At 45.6% G+C, this 18,054-nt stretch overlaps 1 protein-coding gene across 1 annotated transcript; it reads left to right on the top strand.

Moving 5' to 3' along the window:
* Positions 1 to 11,220: 11,220 nt before the first annotated feature.
* Positions 11,221 to 12,195, top strand: LOC135884743 (olfactory receptor 52P1-like). Its single transcript, XM_065412282.1, has one exon. The coding sequence runs from the start codon at positions 11,257 to 11,259 to the stop codon at positions 12,193 to 12,195; it is 939 nt and encodes a 312-aa protein (XP_065268354.1). The 5' UTR covers positions 11,221 to 11,256.
* The last annotated feature ends 5,859 nt before the right edge of the window (positions 12,196 to 18,054 follow it).

Raw genomic sequence — 18,054 nt, 5'->3', positions numbered from 1 at the left:
GGTAATTCACTTTGTTCTGTCTGTTATTACTAGAAACCACTTAAATCCTACTTTTTATACTTAATAAACACACTTTTGTTTATTAATGAACCCAGAGTAAGTGATTAATTCCTGGGGGAGCAAACAGCTGTGCATATCTCTGTACCAATGTTATAGAGGGTGGACAATTTATGAATTTACTCTGTAAAAGCTTTTTAAAGACTAAAATGGATTTATTTGGGGTTTGGATCCCATTGGGAACTGGGTGTCTGGGTGCTGGAGATAGGTGACCTGCTTAGTTGTTTTCAGTTAAGTCTACAGTTTGGAGGCATGGGTCAGACCCTGGGTCTGTGTTCCAGCAGGCTAGTGTGTCTGGCTTAACAAGACAGGGTTCTGGAGTCCCAGGTTGGCACAGAAAATGGGCTCAGATGTAATTTCAGCACATCAGGTTACAGTCCCAAAGGCATCGCTGTGAACGAACCTGTCACAGAGGCAGACACTGAATTTAAACTAGTCTGTGGAGGTATTTCTGTGAGTTCTCACTTTGGGGTCTGGCACCTGGTTTTGGTCCTGGGTGGGGGACCTACATGGACAGGCGGGCAGCACTGGAGGTTCTGGGGCAGGGAGCAGGAGGTACACACGCAGGCGTGCAGCATTGAGGATTATCGGGGTGGAGAGAGGAGTGTACACAGATATGGGGGTTGTGGGGAATGCAAGGGATGTACACAGAGAAGCGGGCAGCACTGAGGGTTCCCAGGGCAGGCAAGGGTTGTACATGGACAGGCTGCCAGCGCTGGCATTTGTTGGGATAGGCAGGGGTTTTATAGGAACAGGTAAGAAGTGCTGGGGGTTGTAGGGGCAGGCATGGGGTGTATGTGGACAGGTGAGCCATGCTTAGGTTTCTGGGAGCGCAGAGTGGCATGTACATGGATAGGTAGGCAGCACTGTGGATTGTGGGGGCAGGGAGTGTGCGTACAGGGACAGGCGAGCAGTGCTGGGAGTTCTGGGGGTGTAAAATGGTATGTACACAGACAGGCAGGCAGCTCTGGGAGTTCTGGGGACACGGAGTGGTGTGTACATTGACAGGTGGGCAGCGCTGTTGAAACTGAATTTTTTCTTTGTGATTGTTTGTCAAAGGCCAGCGCTGGGACCTTATGTGGCCCTAAGTGTGTGTGTGTGGGTCTCAGGATCTCTTTGCCCTGGCAAGCCACAGAACTGCAGCCTTACTTAACTTCAGCATTTCACTGGTGGAAAGAACCATTAATCTTTGCTCGTCAGTTGGTTCAATCTACCATCATACACTGACCACCTGTCCATACTCTCCTTTCCCATCCCAGGTTGCCACAATTCCAACAGCATGCCGGTTGCCAGTTTCTTCTCCATGCTACCCAGTCATCCATGGCTGCCACTAAATCTGAGCCACCCCACGCTCTCCACAGCTCTTCCTCTGCAGGAGGTGAGGTACCACCAACGTTGCCTGCTCCCTTGGCTGGGCAGAGATCAGTGACTCTGTCTCAATGGTGAGAAATCTCACAAATAGACTGTCAAATGCCAGGGCATCTGTGCTGCTGCTCTGGGTGCACCCATGCACACTGAGTGTGGCTTCAGGGACCACTACAAAGGAAGAACTCGCAAGCTGAAAAGTTTTCACATTGTATAATGAGAGCAGGCAACTGTGGGACATGTGAGGACATGAACCACTGGCAACTGACTGAAACCGTGGGCCACTGAGACACAGATGTTAAACCCAGGATGCTCTGAGACCCTTTTTTATCCAGCTCTGTTATTCATTATCAGCCAGGGATGTATATTTATTCCTCACTGTGGAGATTTTATGGGGTGAAGTCATTATTTTCTCATCTAAAATGTTATTCCATGTAGTAACTCGCGGGATCCCTCCGCCTCTTGAAATACACAAGGAGTGTAACATTTTCAATGTGCCTCAGCCACATGAGAATTTCTCCCCATTGGGCCAAAATCAACATGGTCATGAATAGAAAAAAATGCCTTCCGTAAGCTGCTGCATGAGCGTGCAGGCAAAATGCCTCCAGCTGCCCCCTGGAAACATCGTTTGTGGATTCCAAGGCCAAAAGGGACCACTGTGATCATCTAGTTTGAAGAACACAGTTCTGAGAATTTCCCCCCAATTATTCCTAGAGCAGATCTTTTAGAGAAACATCCAACCTTGATTGAAAAATGATAAGTGATGACGACACTTGCAGATGTAGAGCACTGGCAGTTAAACCAGCCTTCAGAGACCGGAGCAGGGAAAACCGCAGCAGGGAAAATGCTGCCATGGGTTTACATTGTCAGCTGCAAGCGCACTGGAGTGGCCACATTAGAAGCTCATGCAACCCCACAAAGAGCAGTGCATTGTGGTAGCTCTCCTCGTGTGCAAGTGGCTGCAATGTGCTTTTCAAATGGGGGGGTGGAGTGTGACAGGGAGTGTGTTGTGTGTACGTGGGGGGAAAGACAGTGTGTGGCTGAGAGCGTGTCAGCATGCTGTCTTTTAAAGTCAGACAGCAGCAGACCCCCTTCCCCCCTCTCTCACACACACAACAGCAGCATTCCATACTAATGGTTGCTTTGTCCCGGAGCAGATAAGCATGCTGGTTGTCAGAAACGGAGCTTTGAAAGGGGATATCCGCATTCCTGCAGCCGATTTCAAAACAATGAGAAGAGTGTCCACTTGACTTCAGGGGATTATGGGACGTTTCCGGAAGCCAATCACAGCAGAGTAATGCAACACCTTGTTCACACTGACACCCCAGCATTTCAACAGGGGCACAGCAAGCTTTATGCTTCCCGTGGAGGTGGATTACGAGGCATGCTCCAGCTGCAGAGTCCAGGCACTCTATGAGCCTTGCCAATGTGGACACATTGGGAGTTAGGGCGCCCGGGGCTGCTTTAATGCGCTCTAACTTGCAAGTGCAGCCAAGCCCTTAGAGCTGCCTCTTTAAACCTCACAAATGGACACTGGGAAATACCTTTGATGCCAAAATCCTATTAATGATCTTACATTGTACAGATTCCTGTGCAGTGCAAGACAGTATAATTTTGGGTTTATCCTCTAGTGGTGGACGTGATCCTGTTGAGATAGGAAATTAGCTGGTGTCTGCTCTTTGTACTTGGGTGGCTTAGGTAAGCCCTCAGGTAGCTCAGTTGGGTGTGTGGCACCATCTGCTGTCATAGTGAGTGATAACAGGGGGTTGGACTAAATGACCTCCTAAGGTCTCTTCCAATCCTTATCTTCTATGTTTATTTGATTCTATGATTCTATGAGGCTGAATCACCAGCAAAGCATTGTCAAAAAGGGCAAGGCCAGCTGGGTGGTTACAAGGAAGCAGTAGTTCCCACGGCTCCCAGAGTGCACCCCTGGAGAAACAACCCATCACATTCGTACCCTGTGGAGCCCAAATTAGGCCCCCAGGCATGTGTGATGTAAATATTGAGGACGGACTGCAGCATGAACAAAAGATCAAGATGTAGCAGTTGTTTGATTCCTTTCATACTGTGTTCTCACCCCAGAAGGGCACAGCTACCGAAAATAACACCATACTGAAATGGGCTCAGGGCAACAGATCGGGGAAACGCCATGGCTGTTCCCTTGTAAAATGTGGGATACCATGTGAGATGAACTCCGGGTCATTTTGGCCTTGGGAGTGGTGAAGGAATCGCACAGTGAGTGGAGAAGTCCCATTGTACTATTTCTGATGCAGGATAGCACAACTCGTTTCTGCATTGATTTCTGAAAGTTCAACACAGAATTGAAATTTGATGCCAGAATCCCAGGAGAAGAAAGCCTTTTCCATGCCCTTTGACCTGCATCAATTTAGGATAGCATCATTTGGTCTCAACAGCGTGGCAATGATTTTTCAGAGGCTAATGGACTAGATATTATAACTGAATGGGTGATATGCAACGCCATGCTGCTCCAATCAATTGAAAATAGGTTTTGGTCCTGTATCTCATGGCAGCATTCCCACTCATCATGCAGATGGCAGTACATTATACACAAAAAAGAAAAAAAGCCGTCTCCAATTGCTAGGCTGAACAGTCTGCAAAACACAGTTTGCCCTGAGAATCTGAGCTCCTGGTATCAGAGAATAATTTCCTCGCTCCCAGGGGAGGCTCTCAGGCTGAAGTTCTCCAGGGTCTATTTTCTTCTCTTCCCTCTGCTCACGGAACCGAGGAAATTGACTGGGAATCCTGGCCAATGGGAGAGTCCACAGGGACTGTACAGGGAAATCATAAAGATTGCTGTCCAGGAAGGCGAGTGTCAGACATGTGAGATTCATACACTGATTCTCAGGGCTCTACATTCCTGTCGCAGTAAGATTTACTTTCTCTGATGAGCAGAATATTGGTGAGTTACCTAATTCTGTATTAACGTTAGTTCTAAGGGATCAGAAAGGGTTGCAGGGTTCAGGTCAAGAACCATCTGGGCAGGAATTTCCAAGGACAGCAACTTGAACTGTTTAGTATTGTCTGAAAACCAATGGATTTACCTTTTAAAATTTGAACTACAGATGTATTGGAAATAGTTTAGACAAATATATGTTTTAAGAAAAGTTCCTTGTCTCCTACTGTGTCTTTCTATCTATCTCAGTAGTTTGGGAATATGTGTTACCAGAGAGTTCACAACAAGAATGGGCCGCACCCTGGCCAGATTCTTCTCTCACATTCTGCCTTCACTGGGTCATTCCAGATTAACACTGGCCTCCCTGAGAGTAAAACCAGGGCCCCTGCGTTTTGGAATCCAAATCTTTCATGCCTCGTCTCAGAGCGCCACATAAACAGCGGGTTTCCTTGAGACTTTTGCAGCAACCTCATAGAATATCAATCTCTGTAGCAGGACAAGAAGCCGTGATTTTCACAGCTGGGAGCTGAAAGTTAATACTAAGGGTGGAAACTCGGTCCCATTAAGATCAATGGCAAAACTCTGAACACGGCCAGGATTTCACCCTAAATCCACATGTAGTGATTAACACTGGCCATGAGCCTCCAGTGAGTTCAACTGGAGTCATTCTGTGCCCTCTAAGTAAGGGTGAGCTCATTGAGACCAAAGAAGAACTGAAAGGAGAGTTGCTGAAATCTCAAACTCACAAGCTTAGACATTCAGAACAATTAGGATAACAGTTTTTTTTCAGGGAAGGAATAGGGTCTGCTCTCTCTGTGCCCCTGCATCTCTGGTTCTGGAGAGGACGAGAAGCACCAAAAGGGTGTAAAAATAGAAGCATGTTTCTGGCTTAGAGGAAACTAGGCAGTGTTGTAAATCTCACTGTGGGAGGTCCAGGAACACACAGTGTGTGTGTGTGTGGCAGGATGGGAGATGTGCAGTATCCAGATCACAGTGGTGTGGAGTCCTGAAACTGGCGAAATAGTAGGGTGACCAGACAGCAAATGTGAAAAATCGGGACGGGGGAGGGGGGTAATAGGAGCCTATATAAGAAAAAGACCGAAAAATCGGGACTGTCCCTATAAAATCGGGACATGTGGTCACCCTACGAAATAGGGAATGCAAATCCTGCCTAATGCACAGACCAATGAGGCCTCCTGGAGTAGGGGGTATCTCAGACCCTAATAGAATGTGGACCACGCTGTCGCAGATTATCTCTGACACCATCCCCCATTCGAACCATCTCTCTTCTGATGAGCAATCCCACTACAGCCTCATGGTAATGTCAGCAATTGCCAACACAGGAAAAGCAACCTCAGGAAACTCTGTCTGGGTTTCTAACAGGCTGCAATCCATTAAAACGTTGTGGTATTTGGAGGAAGTTTTACTCCTGCTGGGTCTTTTTCATCTCCTTGTCCTCTATCTCGCAGTGTTTGGCCCTCTCTGTTTCCTTACACAGGCTGAGCTGCTGCTGGGGTTCCCTTCGCCCCCCAGAAAGGCAGTTCAGGCTGATCTCCCCCTTTTCCCTGGTGCAGACAGACACTGAGTTTAACCTAGTCTCAGGAGGTATTTCTGTGAGCTGTCGCTGTAGCATCCGTCACCTGGTTTGGGTCCTGCGTGAGAGGTATCTCTGTGTGGCAAGGCTGGAAGTTGTAGGGATGGGGAACATACATGGACCAGTGGCCAGCACTGGGGGTTCTGTGGCAGAGAGCAGGATGTAGATGGGCAGGCGGGCAGCTCTGGAGCTTCTGGGGGCAGGAAGGAAGGTGTACACAGACAGCCTGTAAGTAATGGATACTATGACTCTAAAAGGGCATGTGACCAGGCCTCATAACTTGCGAAGTCTGTGCTTTTTTCACCAAATACTTTGGGAACCAAAAAGAACGAGGAGTACTTGTGGCACCTTAGAGACTAACAAATGTATTTGGGCATAAGCTTTCGTGGACTAAAACACACTTCATCGGATGCATTCAGTAGAACCAAATGTTTAAACTTGGGTTTCCTTCCATATCCTAAAGCTATATAAGGCAGGGATTGACATCATAGGTGATTCTTCACTCCTCACACAAGAGGACTCCAGGAAACACCTGAGGACCAAAGACTGAACCTGGGGAAGTGCTGGACTGATGCTAAAGAGATTTCTAGCCTTTGTATGGAAACCTGAGAAACCCAAGCTGCAAAAGTAATGCAGCTTGTGCCTTGAGAATCTGCCAGACTGCTTGTATCATCAATCAGGGTGAAAAATTACTAATTCATACTCAATCTAACCAGCTTGATAAGTTCAGTTTGAGTTATGGTTTATTTGCTAGGTGATCTGTTTGCTAACCCTTATAAACACTTAAAGGCATACTGGGTTTAGATTAAAACATAAAGCAAGTGTACTAACTACAAAAGATACATTTTAAGGGAAGTGTCTGGGGGAAACATGTCAGCATGGTTACCACAAGTGTGCACTGTCCTCCTGACATGGAGGGAGGAGCGAACCAGGTAACAAATGCATAGTGGTCAGAGTTTGGATCATGGCAGGATGGTACAGCTCTTGGGTCCTCGGCTAGGGAGTGGGGGGTTATTTTGGCTGTAGCCTCTCTATTATTGGTTCATGCAGTGGCTGTTCAGAGAGTCTGCATGTACCTGCATCTGGGTGTCTCCCTGCCTGTGTGAATGCTGATGGAGGTGAAGAACCAGGAGCGGGTCTGCAGCTTGTCACAGTAGCACTTTGAAAGAAGGAGCCCAGGCTGGTGAATCAGAGGGCTCCGTGGTACCCCAGTTCCAGGTGACATCCTGGGGGAAACCCATCACACTTTGTTCCTCAGCTGCTTCAGTCTCCCATCATATTCTGACCCCCTGTCCGTACTCTCCTTCCCCATCCCAAGCTACCACGATTCCAACAGCACGCTCATCAGCAGTGACTTCTCCATGCTTCCCAGTCATCCCTGGCTCCTGCAACCTCCAAGCTGCCCCAGACTCCCCACAGCTCTTCCTCTGCAAGGGGTGAGGTGCCTCTTGTCATTCCTACTCCCTTGGCTGGGGGGTAATCAGTGACTGTGTCTCAACAGAGAGAAATCTCACAAGTGGCGAATGCCAAAGCAGGCACCTGTGAAGATTCTCTTGTTACACCCAAACACAACAGATAGTGCTTCAGGGAATGCTACACAGGAAACACTCGCAATCTAAGAAGCATGCACATTAAACAATGAGAGCAGGCAATTCTGGGACATGTGAGGGCCTAGATAAATACCGCTGCCACGAGGAGGAACCACTGGTAGTTGCCTGAAACAGGGGGCCACTGCGACACAGTCGTTAAACCCAGGATGCTCTAGGACCATTTGCTAGACAGTTATGTTAGGTGTTAATGGTGAGGGGTTGTACATTCATTCCTCAGTGAGGAGATTTTATGAGTTCATTATTTTTCTCACCTAAAATGTTCATCCATGCAGTGCTTCATGGGATCCGTCAGCCCTGAGAAATACACACCTAGTGTAACATTTCCAAGGCACCGCAGTCACATGAGAATTTCTCCCCATAGGGCTAAATTCAACACAGTCATGAATAGAAAAAATGCCTTCAGTAAGCTCCTGCACGAATTTGCAGGCAAAATGCCTCCAGCTGCTTCCTGGGGACATGTTCATAGATTCCAAGGCCAGAAGAGACCATTGTGATCATCTGGTCTGTGTAACACAGGCCTGAGAATTTCCCCAAAATTATTCCTAGAGCAGATATTTTAGAGAAACCTCCAACTTTGATTTTAAAATTCTCAGTGATGAAGAATCTGCCAAGACCCTTGGGAAATTGTTCCAATAGTTAATTACTCTCACCATTGAAAAAATGCATGCCTTATTTCCAGTCAGAATTTTTTTAAATTCAGCTTTCAGTCATTGGATCCTTTTAGACCTCTGTATGCTAGGCTGAAACGCGCTAAATACCAAGACCCTGGTGCCCTTCCTGCCCATTTTGTTGAGCACAAAGTGTTAGCCCATCATGTAATCTCTGTTTCCATGGGGGAAACTGAGCTCCTTTCCAATATAGGAACTGCATCGTGGATGGTCCATCTAGTCCAGTCTCCTCTCTCTCACAGTGACAGTCGCAGGTGCTGCAGAAGGTGTAAGAAACCCAGCAGTAATTGGATGGGGGGGAAGACCTAACCATACTGAGGGTGTCACCCTAATGCCGAACAGCTAGAGATTGGCTTGTGCCCTGAAACATGTGGGCGTATAGGATTTCCAAACTATTTGTTTAGCTGTAACTATTGTAACTGGATAGTATCACTTAGCTCATGGCCTCAACTACCTCTTGTGGCAATGAGTTCCTCAGACTAATTAGGCATTGAATGCCTAAGAATGCCAACAACATCACCTTTAATCATAATACAATTATTTGTTTTGAATGTGCCACGTTTCAGTTTAATTGAATGTCCATTTGATCCTGTGTTATGAGACAGGGAGAACTCATTCTCAATCTACGCTACTTTCTAACAGTCAGTATTTTATAGACTTTTCTCATGTCCCCTCTTATTCATCTCCTTTGTAGGGTAAAAATCCCAGTCTCTCTATATGAGGGGTCCCTCTATATGAGCGTTTCCCCAGGCCCTTAATCATGCTCATTGCCTTTGCCTGGACCCCTCTAGTTCTGCAATATCCTGTGTGAGAAGGGTGCCCAGTACTACACAGAGGAGTCCACAGGAGGGTGAAACATTGACTGTCTGATCTCATGGCATTGTATTTTCTGTATGGTTTCCCATCCCACTCCTCCTGGATCCCAATGTTTTGCTTATATTCTGTTTGTGCTTGCACTGTGAGCAGGGTTTCACAGAGCTGTGTACCATGACACCCCAGGTCCCTGTCCTGAGTTCATACAGTTAAATAAGAATCTTGTTAGGTGTTTGAGGAGTTGAAGTTTTTCCCTCCAATGGGCATACACGTTGCAGTTATTGGCATTTAAAATCATCTGCCATCATGCTGCCCATTCACCTGGCTTGGTTAGTTCCCTCTGAGGACTTCTCTGGACTTGACTATGAGCTAAATAATCTGATGCCTTCTGCAAATGTTTCCACCTCACTGCTCAACACCCTTTCTAGATTGTTAATAACTATAAAGTAGGGATGTCAAGTAATTAAAAAAATTAATTGTGATTAATCGTGTGATTAAAAAAATTAATCATGATTAATTGAGCTGTTAATAATAGAATACCATGTATTTAAATATTTTTGGATGTTTTCTACATTTTCAAATATATTGATTTCAATTAGAACACAAAATGCAAAGTCTACAGTCTTCACTTTATATTTATTTTTTATTACAAATATTTGCACTGTAAAAAACAAAAGAAATAGTATTTTTCAAGTCACCTAATACAAGTATTGTAGTGCAGGCTCTTTACCAGGAAAGTTGAACTTACAAATGTAGAATTATATACCAAAAAACCCTGCATTCAAAAATAAAACCATGTAAAACTTTAGAGCGTATAAGTCCAATCAGTCCTACTTCTTGTCCAGCCAATCGCTCAGACAAACAATTTTTTTTTTACATTTGCAGAACATAGTGCTGCCTGCTTCTTGTTTACAATGTCACCTTGAAGTGAGAACATGCGTTTCCATGGCACTGTTGTATCTGGCATTGCAAGATATTTACATGACAGATGCGCTAAACATTCGTATGTCCCTTGATGCTTCAACCACCATTCCAGAGGACATGTGTCCATGCTGATGATGGGTTCTGCTTGATAACAATCCAAAGCAGTGTGGACCAATGCATACTCATTTTCATCCCCTGAGTCAAATGTCACCAGCAGAAGGTTGATTTTCTTTTTTGGTGGTTCGCGTTCTGTAGTTTCCGCATCAGAGTGGTGCTCTTTTAAGACTTCTGAAAGCATGCTCCACACCTCATCCCTCTCAGATTTTGGATAGCACTTCAGATTTGTAAATCTTCAGTTGAGTGCTGTAGCTATCTTCAGAAATTTCACATTGGTATCTTGTTTGTATTTTGTCAGATTTGCAGTGAAAGTGTTCTTAAAATGAACAACATGTGCTGTGTCATCACCCGAGACTGCTATAACATGAAATATATGGCAAAATGCACGTAAAACAGAGCAGGAGACATACAGTTCTCCCCCAAGGAGTTCAATCACAAATTTAATGAACACATTATATTTTTAATGAACGTCTTCAGCATGGAAGCATGTTGTCTGGAACGATGGCCAAAGCATGAAGAGGCATATGAATCTTTAGCATGTCTGGCACATACATATGTAGCAACTCCAGCTACAACAGAGCCATGGGAATGCTTCTTCTCACTTTCAGCTGACATTGTAATTAAGAAGTGGGCAGCATTATCCCCCATAAATGTAAACAAACTTGTTTCTCTTAGAGATTGGCTGAACAAGAAGTAGGACTGAGTGCACTTGTAGGCTCTAAAGTTTTACATTGTTTTGTTTTTGAGTGCAGTTATGTAACAAAAAACTACATTTCTAAGTTGCACATTCATGATAAAGAGACTGCACTATAGAACTAGTATGAGGTGAATTGAAAACTACTGTTTCTTTTATCATTTTTACAGTGCAAAATTTGTAATAAAAAATAATATAAAGTGAGCACTATACTCTTTGTATTCTGTGTTGTAACTGAAATCAATATATTTGAAAATGTAGGAAAATATCCAAAATATTTAATAAATTTCAATTGGTATTCTATTCTTTAACAGTGAGATTAATCAGGATTCATTGTTTTTAGTTCATTGCGTGAGTTAACTGTAATTAATCGACAGCTCTACTATAAAGTATTTACCGTATTACTTGTTATAAAGTGTGTAACCCGCTTGCTGTGCTTCTCTCCCTTCACAGGGACCTTGAGCATTTCTGAGCCTGATTGATGCATCAACCACCTCATGGCAGGTTTCAACCTCACCTCCTCTGACCCTTCAACATTCATCCTAATGGGCATCCCTGGCCTGGAAGCTGCTCACGTCTGGATTTCCATCCCTTTCTCTATCGTCTACATGATGGGCCTGTTGGGAAATTTCACGGTTCTGTTTGTTGTAGGCAAAGAGGAGACCCTGCACAAGCCGATGTACCTGCTGCTCTGCATGCTGGCACTCACAGACATCAGCACGTCAACTTCCATCATGCCGAAGGCACTCTTTATATTTTTGTTTGATTTGAAAATCATTACTGTGGGTGGCTGCCTCACCCAGATGTTCTTCCTTCACGCAGTTTCTATTATGCACTCTGCCGTCCTCGTGGCAATGGCCTTCGATCGCTACATCGCCATATGTAACCCTCTGAGATACGCCACCATCGTCACCAACATACGAATAGCTAAGCTAGGGCTCGTGGGTTTAATAAGAGCTGTTCTCTTAATTCTGCCAATGCCCTTGCTCCTGAGCAGACTCCCATTCTGTGCCAATCACATTATCCCCCATACATACTGCGAGCACATAGCTGTGGCAAAGATGTCATGTGGCGACATCACAGTGAACAGGATGTACGGCTTGGTTTTGGCATTTGTAGTCATCGGGTTAGACCTGACGCTCATTGCCCTGTCCTATGGTCTGATCATCAGGGCCGTCCTCAGAATCTCGTCCAAGGAAGCCCACCAGAAAGCTCTCAACACCTGCACAGCCCACATCTGTGTGATGATGATGTCTTATCCTCCTGGCCTCTTCTCCACTCTGGCACACAGGTTCAGTCAGGACATTGCTCCTCATTTTCACATCATCTTGTCAAACCTCTATTTCCTCATCCCCCCCATGCTCAACCCTATCATTTATGGGGTCAAAACCAAAGAGCTTCGTGACAAAGTGGGCAAATACACCTGCAGAAGGTGATCGCCGGGGGACACAAACTATAAACCTGAGTGATGACAAGGGGAAAAAATATCTCCTCATTAATCAAGGGTGTTCTGTGCTGTTTGACTGAGCTCATCATAGTGAAAGTTCACAGTCGGAGAAGTTCCTTACACCTAACCTGTTGTCACTGAATCACCAAGCACTGCTTTCTCCGTTGTTGAGTTCCCTCTCTCTCTCAATCACCTGATCTTTTTCAGTATCACCTGTCAGCCCCCACCTCCACACACCCTGTCACTCGGCCTTTCCTTGACTTGCAGACCACCGGAAGATATTGCAGCTTTCTGAAACCAGGTGGCTTTCCATTAGACCCTAGGTGAACAGGGTTCTTCATCAGTTTGATGAAGTGAAGCTACGGTTTCTGATAGCCAAAAATAAAGAAAGCAACTACAATGCTGAACTTCTTTATCATATGGTCAGTGATCTGGTGAGCAAAATTTACCTGATTTTTCTATGTACAATCCTTCAGGAAGCCTGGAGTATAAAGCAAATGTCTCAGTTAGATAGTGCAATATAGGAAAGCTGGTGAAGAAATTGAGGACATTCTACTAGAGCTTGTTGGTGAGGGTGATGAAACTGTGTTTTTGAGAACTGGACCATGTTACCCCGGATTTGAGGAGTGTGTACTTCAGAATGTGATCAACCCAATTGCAACCATATGATGTGCACTCAGCCACTATGAATTAATAAAATAGAACTCCACATAGATAAGGGTTAATTGGAAAGCAGGCTTTAAGATGCAAGGTTAAAATCTAGCTGGCAGTTCCTGCTAAAAAGAATGGGAGGAATGGACAGACAAGTAAATAAGTGAGAATCAGAGAAGATAAATGGATTAAAACCTTGTGTCTGGACACCTCTGATATTAGAAGTTTATAGCAAGTTAGGAAAAGTGATGATCTAGTAGGAGTCACTATGACCTATTTGTTTGTAGAAGTTATAAAGAAATAGCTAATACGGTGTACTTTGGAGGAGTCCTCTGAAGTAATCTTGAGAGACATTTTTCCTGACACCCTTTCTCTCCAGTGTTTGAGCAACTGGACACTGTAAACCTGCTGTTAATTATTCAATACCATTCCAAATGTTAGGCACTGTGACAGACCCAGACCAGTGGGGTACAGGAGTTTGGTAGAGGGCAAATATACTGGTCACTGGATGAGTAGTTTTCTGTTCCCTGAGTGACCAGAGCAGGGGCTGCACTAGAGTAATCAGGAACCTGCTAGAACCAGTTAAGGCAGGCAGGCTAATTAGGACACCTGGAGCCAATTAAGAAGAAGCTTCTAGAATCAATTAAGGCAGGCTAATCAGGGCACCTGGGTTTTAAAAAGGAGCTCACTTCAGTTTGTGGTGCGAGTGTGAGGAGCTGGGAGCAAGAGGCGCAAGGAGCTGAGAGTGAGAGGGTGTGCTGCTGGAGGACTGAGGAGCACAAGCGTTATCAGACACCAGGAGGAAGGTCCTGTGGTGAGAATAAGAAAGGTGTTTGGAGGAGGCCATGGGGAAGTAGCCCAGGGAGTTGTAGCTGTCATGCAGCTGTTACAGGAGGCACTATAGACAGCTGCAGTCCACAGGGCCCTGGGCTGGAACCCGGACTAGAGGGCGGGCCCGGGTTCCCCCCAAACCTCCCAATTGACCTGGACTGTGGGTTCTTCCAGAGGGGAAGGTCTCTGGGCTGTTCCCCAACCCACATGGTGAATCTCTGAGGCAAAAAAATCCACCAATAAGCGCAGGACCCACCAAGATAGAGGAGGAACTTTGTCACGGCACATATCTGGGATGTTCTAAACCTATTGCATATGTCTGTATGTGCTTAAATCTAATAAACTGCAGTGTTAGACAAGAGCATACTTACTTGCATGCAATCTTTATTCAGACAGAATTGCTGTGATCCCATTGATTTATTCCTGACATCACCTGGAGTGAAATAGTTAAGTTGCCCCTGCTCGGGATTCTGAAGACTCTGGTAATAGACTGCTGTGTTAAACTACGACATCACCTTGGAGTCCAATAACTTACCACTTTGTGCAGTCGATTTTGGAGTCGCTTTCAGCTGGAACTTTCAAAATACACACTAACAATTCCCATCGTCTAAGATGTCAAAAGAAGGTTTCGAGGGTTCATCTTGCAGTTTGTGAAACTGATTAAACAGAGATTGCCACCAAACATTCAGGTAATTGAATCGCTTCCAATACTCATTCCTTCACAACATAGTTTGACAGATATCACATTTTTGCCATTATTTTGTGGAGACTTTGGACAGTTGGAGCAGCAGTGGAGAGTTTTGCCTATGGTTCACTGGACTCATACTCAGAACAACCGAGTAGAGCAGTTTGGCGTTGAAGGTCTCAAACACATGGATGCCACTGGAGATAAAGACTTTAGTAAACTTATCTTGTTTGCTCTTTCATTGCTGTTGCTACCATTTAGCAATGCTGCAGCTGAAAGACTGTTTTCTCAGATGAACTTAATAAAAACAAAACTGCGCAACAAGATGCAAGAGGAACTTTTAGAAAACATTCTTCATCTTTGGGCGTACATGCAACCACAAAAATCTGTTGTGAAGAGTTTGCACCAACAAAGTAAATGATTGCACTGGCCACTGCTGATATGTATGACCAGCGGCAGAAGCATTCACTTCCAAAGAAGACAGCGAGCAGGAAATGTTGACTTTTAGAGACTAACAGTAACAAAAGAATACAACTCAAAATATGGACATTGACTACCATCATTGAATGCAATTAGAAATAAATAATATTGTCAAGTTATTGTGGTTTTTACACTACGTACATTTGGGGCCCCTTTGGGGCTCCTTTTAACACCATCATTCACTGTTTTTTGTTTGAAACACCTGCCAACCCTCCATCGAGATACAAGTACCAGTACTGGGGGGTTTGTTTTGAATTTGATTGTCATCTGATAGCATTGTTGCTAATGTGGACAAACTCCTGCCTCGGCTTCTAGCTTTTTTAAAAAAATCATACCTGTACTAGGTATCTAACAAAAGCTTTCATTTGTTCCTTGATGTATAGACCAATGTGTTAATAAAAAAACCTTTGTTTCAAGACATAGATTGGGCTATTTATAGGTTAGTTTTGAAGTGTTTGGGGCTATTAATGCAGTAGAAATCTGGCAAACCTGCAGCATCTCAAGCTGAGCTGGAGTCAGCGCGGCAGCAGCCAGAAACACAAGGGCCAGAGAAGAAGCCCAGAAGGCAGAGCTGGGCTGGAGTCAGAGCAGCAGTTCTGAGGCGGAGCTGGTGAGCCAGGGCTGAGCTACAGCAGCGGAGCTACAGAGCCAGGTGAGTGGATGCCGGCCGTGCCACAAGTAACACGGCAGCTGAGCACAATGAACAGCTGGGGAGACCAAGGTGGGTCCATGGGCAGAGGGCCGAGCATAGGGAGACGTTGCCAGACAAGAGGGCCTTGAAGGCTGGACTCAGAAAGGGGGGACATGAATCTGATGGGAGGGCAGATGCTGGGGGAAAGGGTCCTGCCACCTAGAGCCTGAGGGCGTGTGGCCACAGCCAGAGCAAATGTGTGACCTGTGGTATCACTGCAGTGCAGCCAGTGCCTGGGCAGGAGGCCTGGGGGTGTGAGGAACAGACTGTGAACGTCCCTTACATCCCATAGACAGCTGTTTGTGATGTCCCTGGGGTCACAGAGCAGCTCCCTTTTTCTCTGACCCTTTCCCATTTTTTCCATATTTTTCTGACAGTTGGTGTTTAATAAATTCTATCTGGTTTGAACTTAATGTAGTTATCAGTGGGTCATAGAATCATAGAATATCAGGGCTGGAAGGGACCTCAGGAGGTCATCTAGTCCAACCCCCTGCAGATCATTAATGAAGATATTGAACAAAACCAGCCCCAGGACCGACCCCCTGGGGCACTCCACTTGAAACCGGCTGCCAACTAGACATGGAGCCATTGATCACTACCCGTTGAGCCCGACGATCTAGCCAGCTTTCTATCAACCTTATAGTCCATTCATCCAGCCCATACTTCTTTAACTTGCTGGCAAGAATACTGTGGGAGACTGTATCAAAAGCTTTGCTGAAGTCAAGGAATAACACTGCTTTCCCCTCATCCACAGAGTCAGTTATCTCCTCATAGAAGGCAATTAGGTTAGTCAGGCATGACTTGCCCTTGGTGAATCCTTGCTGACTGTTCCTGATCACTTTCCTCTCCTCTAAGTGCTTCAGAATTGATTCCTTGAGGACCTGCTCCATGATTTTTCCAGGGACTGAGGTGAGGCTGACTGGCCTGTAGTTCCCCGGATCCTCCTTCTTCCCTTTTTTAAAGATGGGCACTACATTAGCCTTTTTCCAGTCATCCGGGACCTCCCCCGATCGCCATGAGTTTTCAAAGATGATGGCCAATGGCTCCGCAATCACATCCACCAACTCCTTTAGCAACCTCGGATGCAGCGCATCCGGCCCCATGGACTTGTGCTCATCCAGTTTTTCTAAATAGTCCCAAACCACTTCTTTCTCCACAGAGGGCTGGTCACCTTCTCCCCATACTGTGCTGCCTAGTGCAGCAGTCTGGGAGCTGACCTTGATTGTGAATACAGAGGCAAAAAAATCATTGAGTACATTAGCTTTTTCCACATCCTCTGTTACTAGGTTGCCTCCCTCATTCAGTAAGGGGCCCACACTTTCCTTGACTTTCTTCTTGTTGCTAACATACCTGAAGAAACCCTTCTTGTTACTCTTAACATCTCTTGCTAGCTGCAACTCCAAGTGTGATTTGGCCTTCCTGATTTCACTCCTGCATGCCTGAGCAATATTTTTATACTCCTCCCTGGTCATTTGTCCAATCTTCCACTTCTTGTAAGCTTCTTTTTTGCGTTTAAGGTCAGCAAGGATTTCACTGTTAAGCCAAGCTGGTCGCCTGCCATATTTACTGTTCTTTCTACACATTGGGATGTTTTTTTCCTGCAACCGCAATAAGGATTCTTTAAAATACAGCCAGCTCTCCCGGACCCCTTTCCCCCTCATGTTGTTCTCCCAGGGGATCCTGCCCATCAGTTCCCTGAGGGAGTCAAAGTCTGCTTTTCTGAAGTCCAGGGTCCGTATTCTCCTCCTCTCCTTTCTTCCTTGTGTCAGGATTCTGAACTCGACCATCTCATGGTCACTGCCTCCCAGGTTCCCATCCACTTTTGCTTCCCCTACTAATTCTTCCCAGCTTGTGAGCAGCAGGTCTAGAAGAGCTCTGCCCCTAGTTGGTTCCTCCAGTACTTGCACCAGGAAATTGTCCCCTACACTTTCCAAAAACTTCCTGGATTGTCTGTGCACTGCTGTATTGCTCTCCCAGCAGATATCAGGGTGATTAAAGTCTCCCATGAGAACCAGGGCCTGCGATCTAGTAACTTCTGCTAGTTGCCGGAAGAAAGCCTCGTCCTCCTCATCCCCCTGGTCTGGTGGTCTATAGCAGACTCCCACCACAACATCACCCTTGTTGCTCACACTTCTAAACTTAATCCAGAGACTCTCAGGTTTTTCTGCAGTTTCATACCGGAGCTCTGAGCAGTCATACTCCTCTCTTACATACAATGCAACTCCCCCACCTTTTCTGCCCTGCCTGTCCTTCCTGAACAGTTTATATCCATCCATGACAGTACTCCAGTCATGTGAGTTATCCCACCAAGTCTCTGTTATTCCAATCACATCATAGTTCCTTGACTGTGCCAGGACTTCCAGTTCTCTCTGCTTGTTTCCCAGGCTTCTTGCATTTGTGTATAGGCACTTAAGATAACTCACTGATTGTCCTGCTTTCTCAGTCTGAGACAGGAGTCCTCCCTTCTTGCACTCTCCTGCTCGTGCTTCCTCCCGGTATCCCATTTCCCC

Source organism: Emys orbicularis, chromosome 1, assembly GCF_028017835.1.
Source record: "Emys orbicularis isolate rEmyOrb1 chromosome 1, rEmyOrb1.hap1, whole genome shotgun sequence".
NCBI classification, from domain to species: Eukaryota; Metazoa; Chordata; order Testudines; family Emydidae; genus Emys; species Emys orbicularis.
The sequence above is the reverse complement of the archived record's forward strand: the minus strand, read 5'-3'. Positions and strand labels throughout refer to the sequence as shown.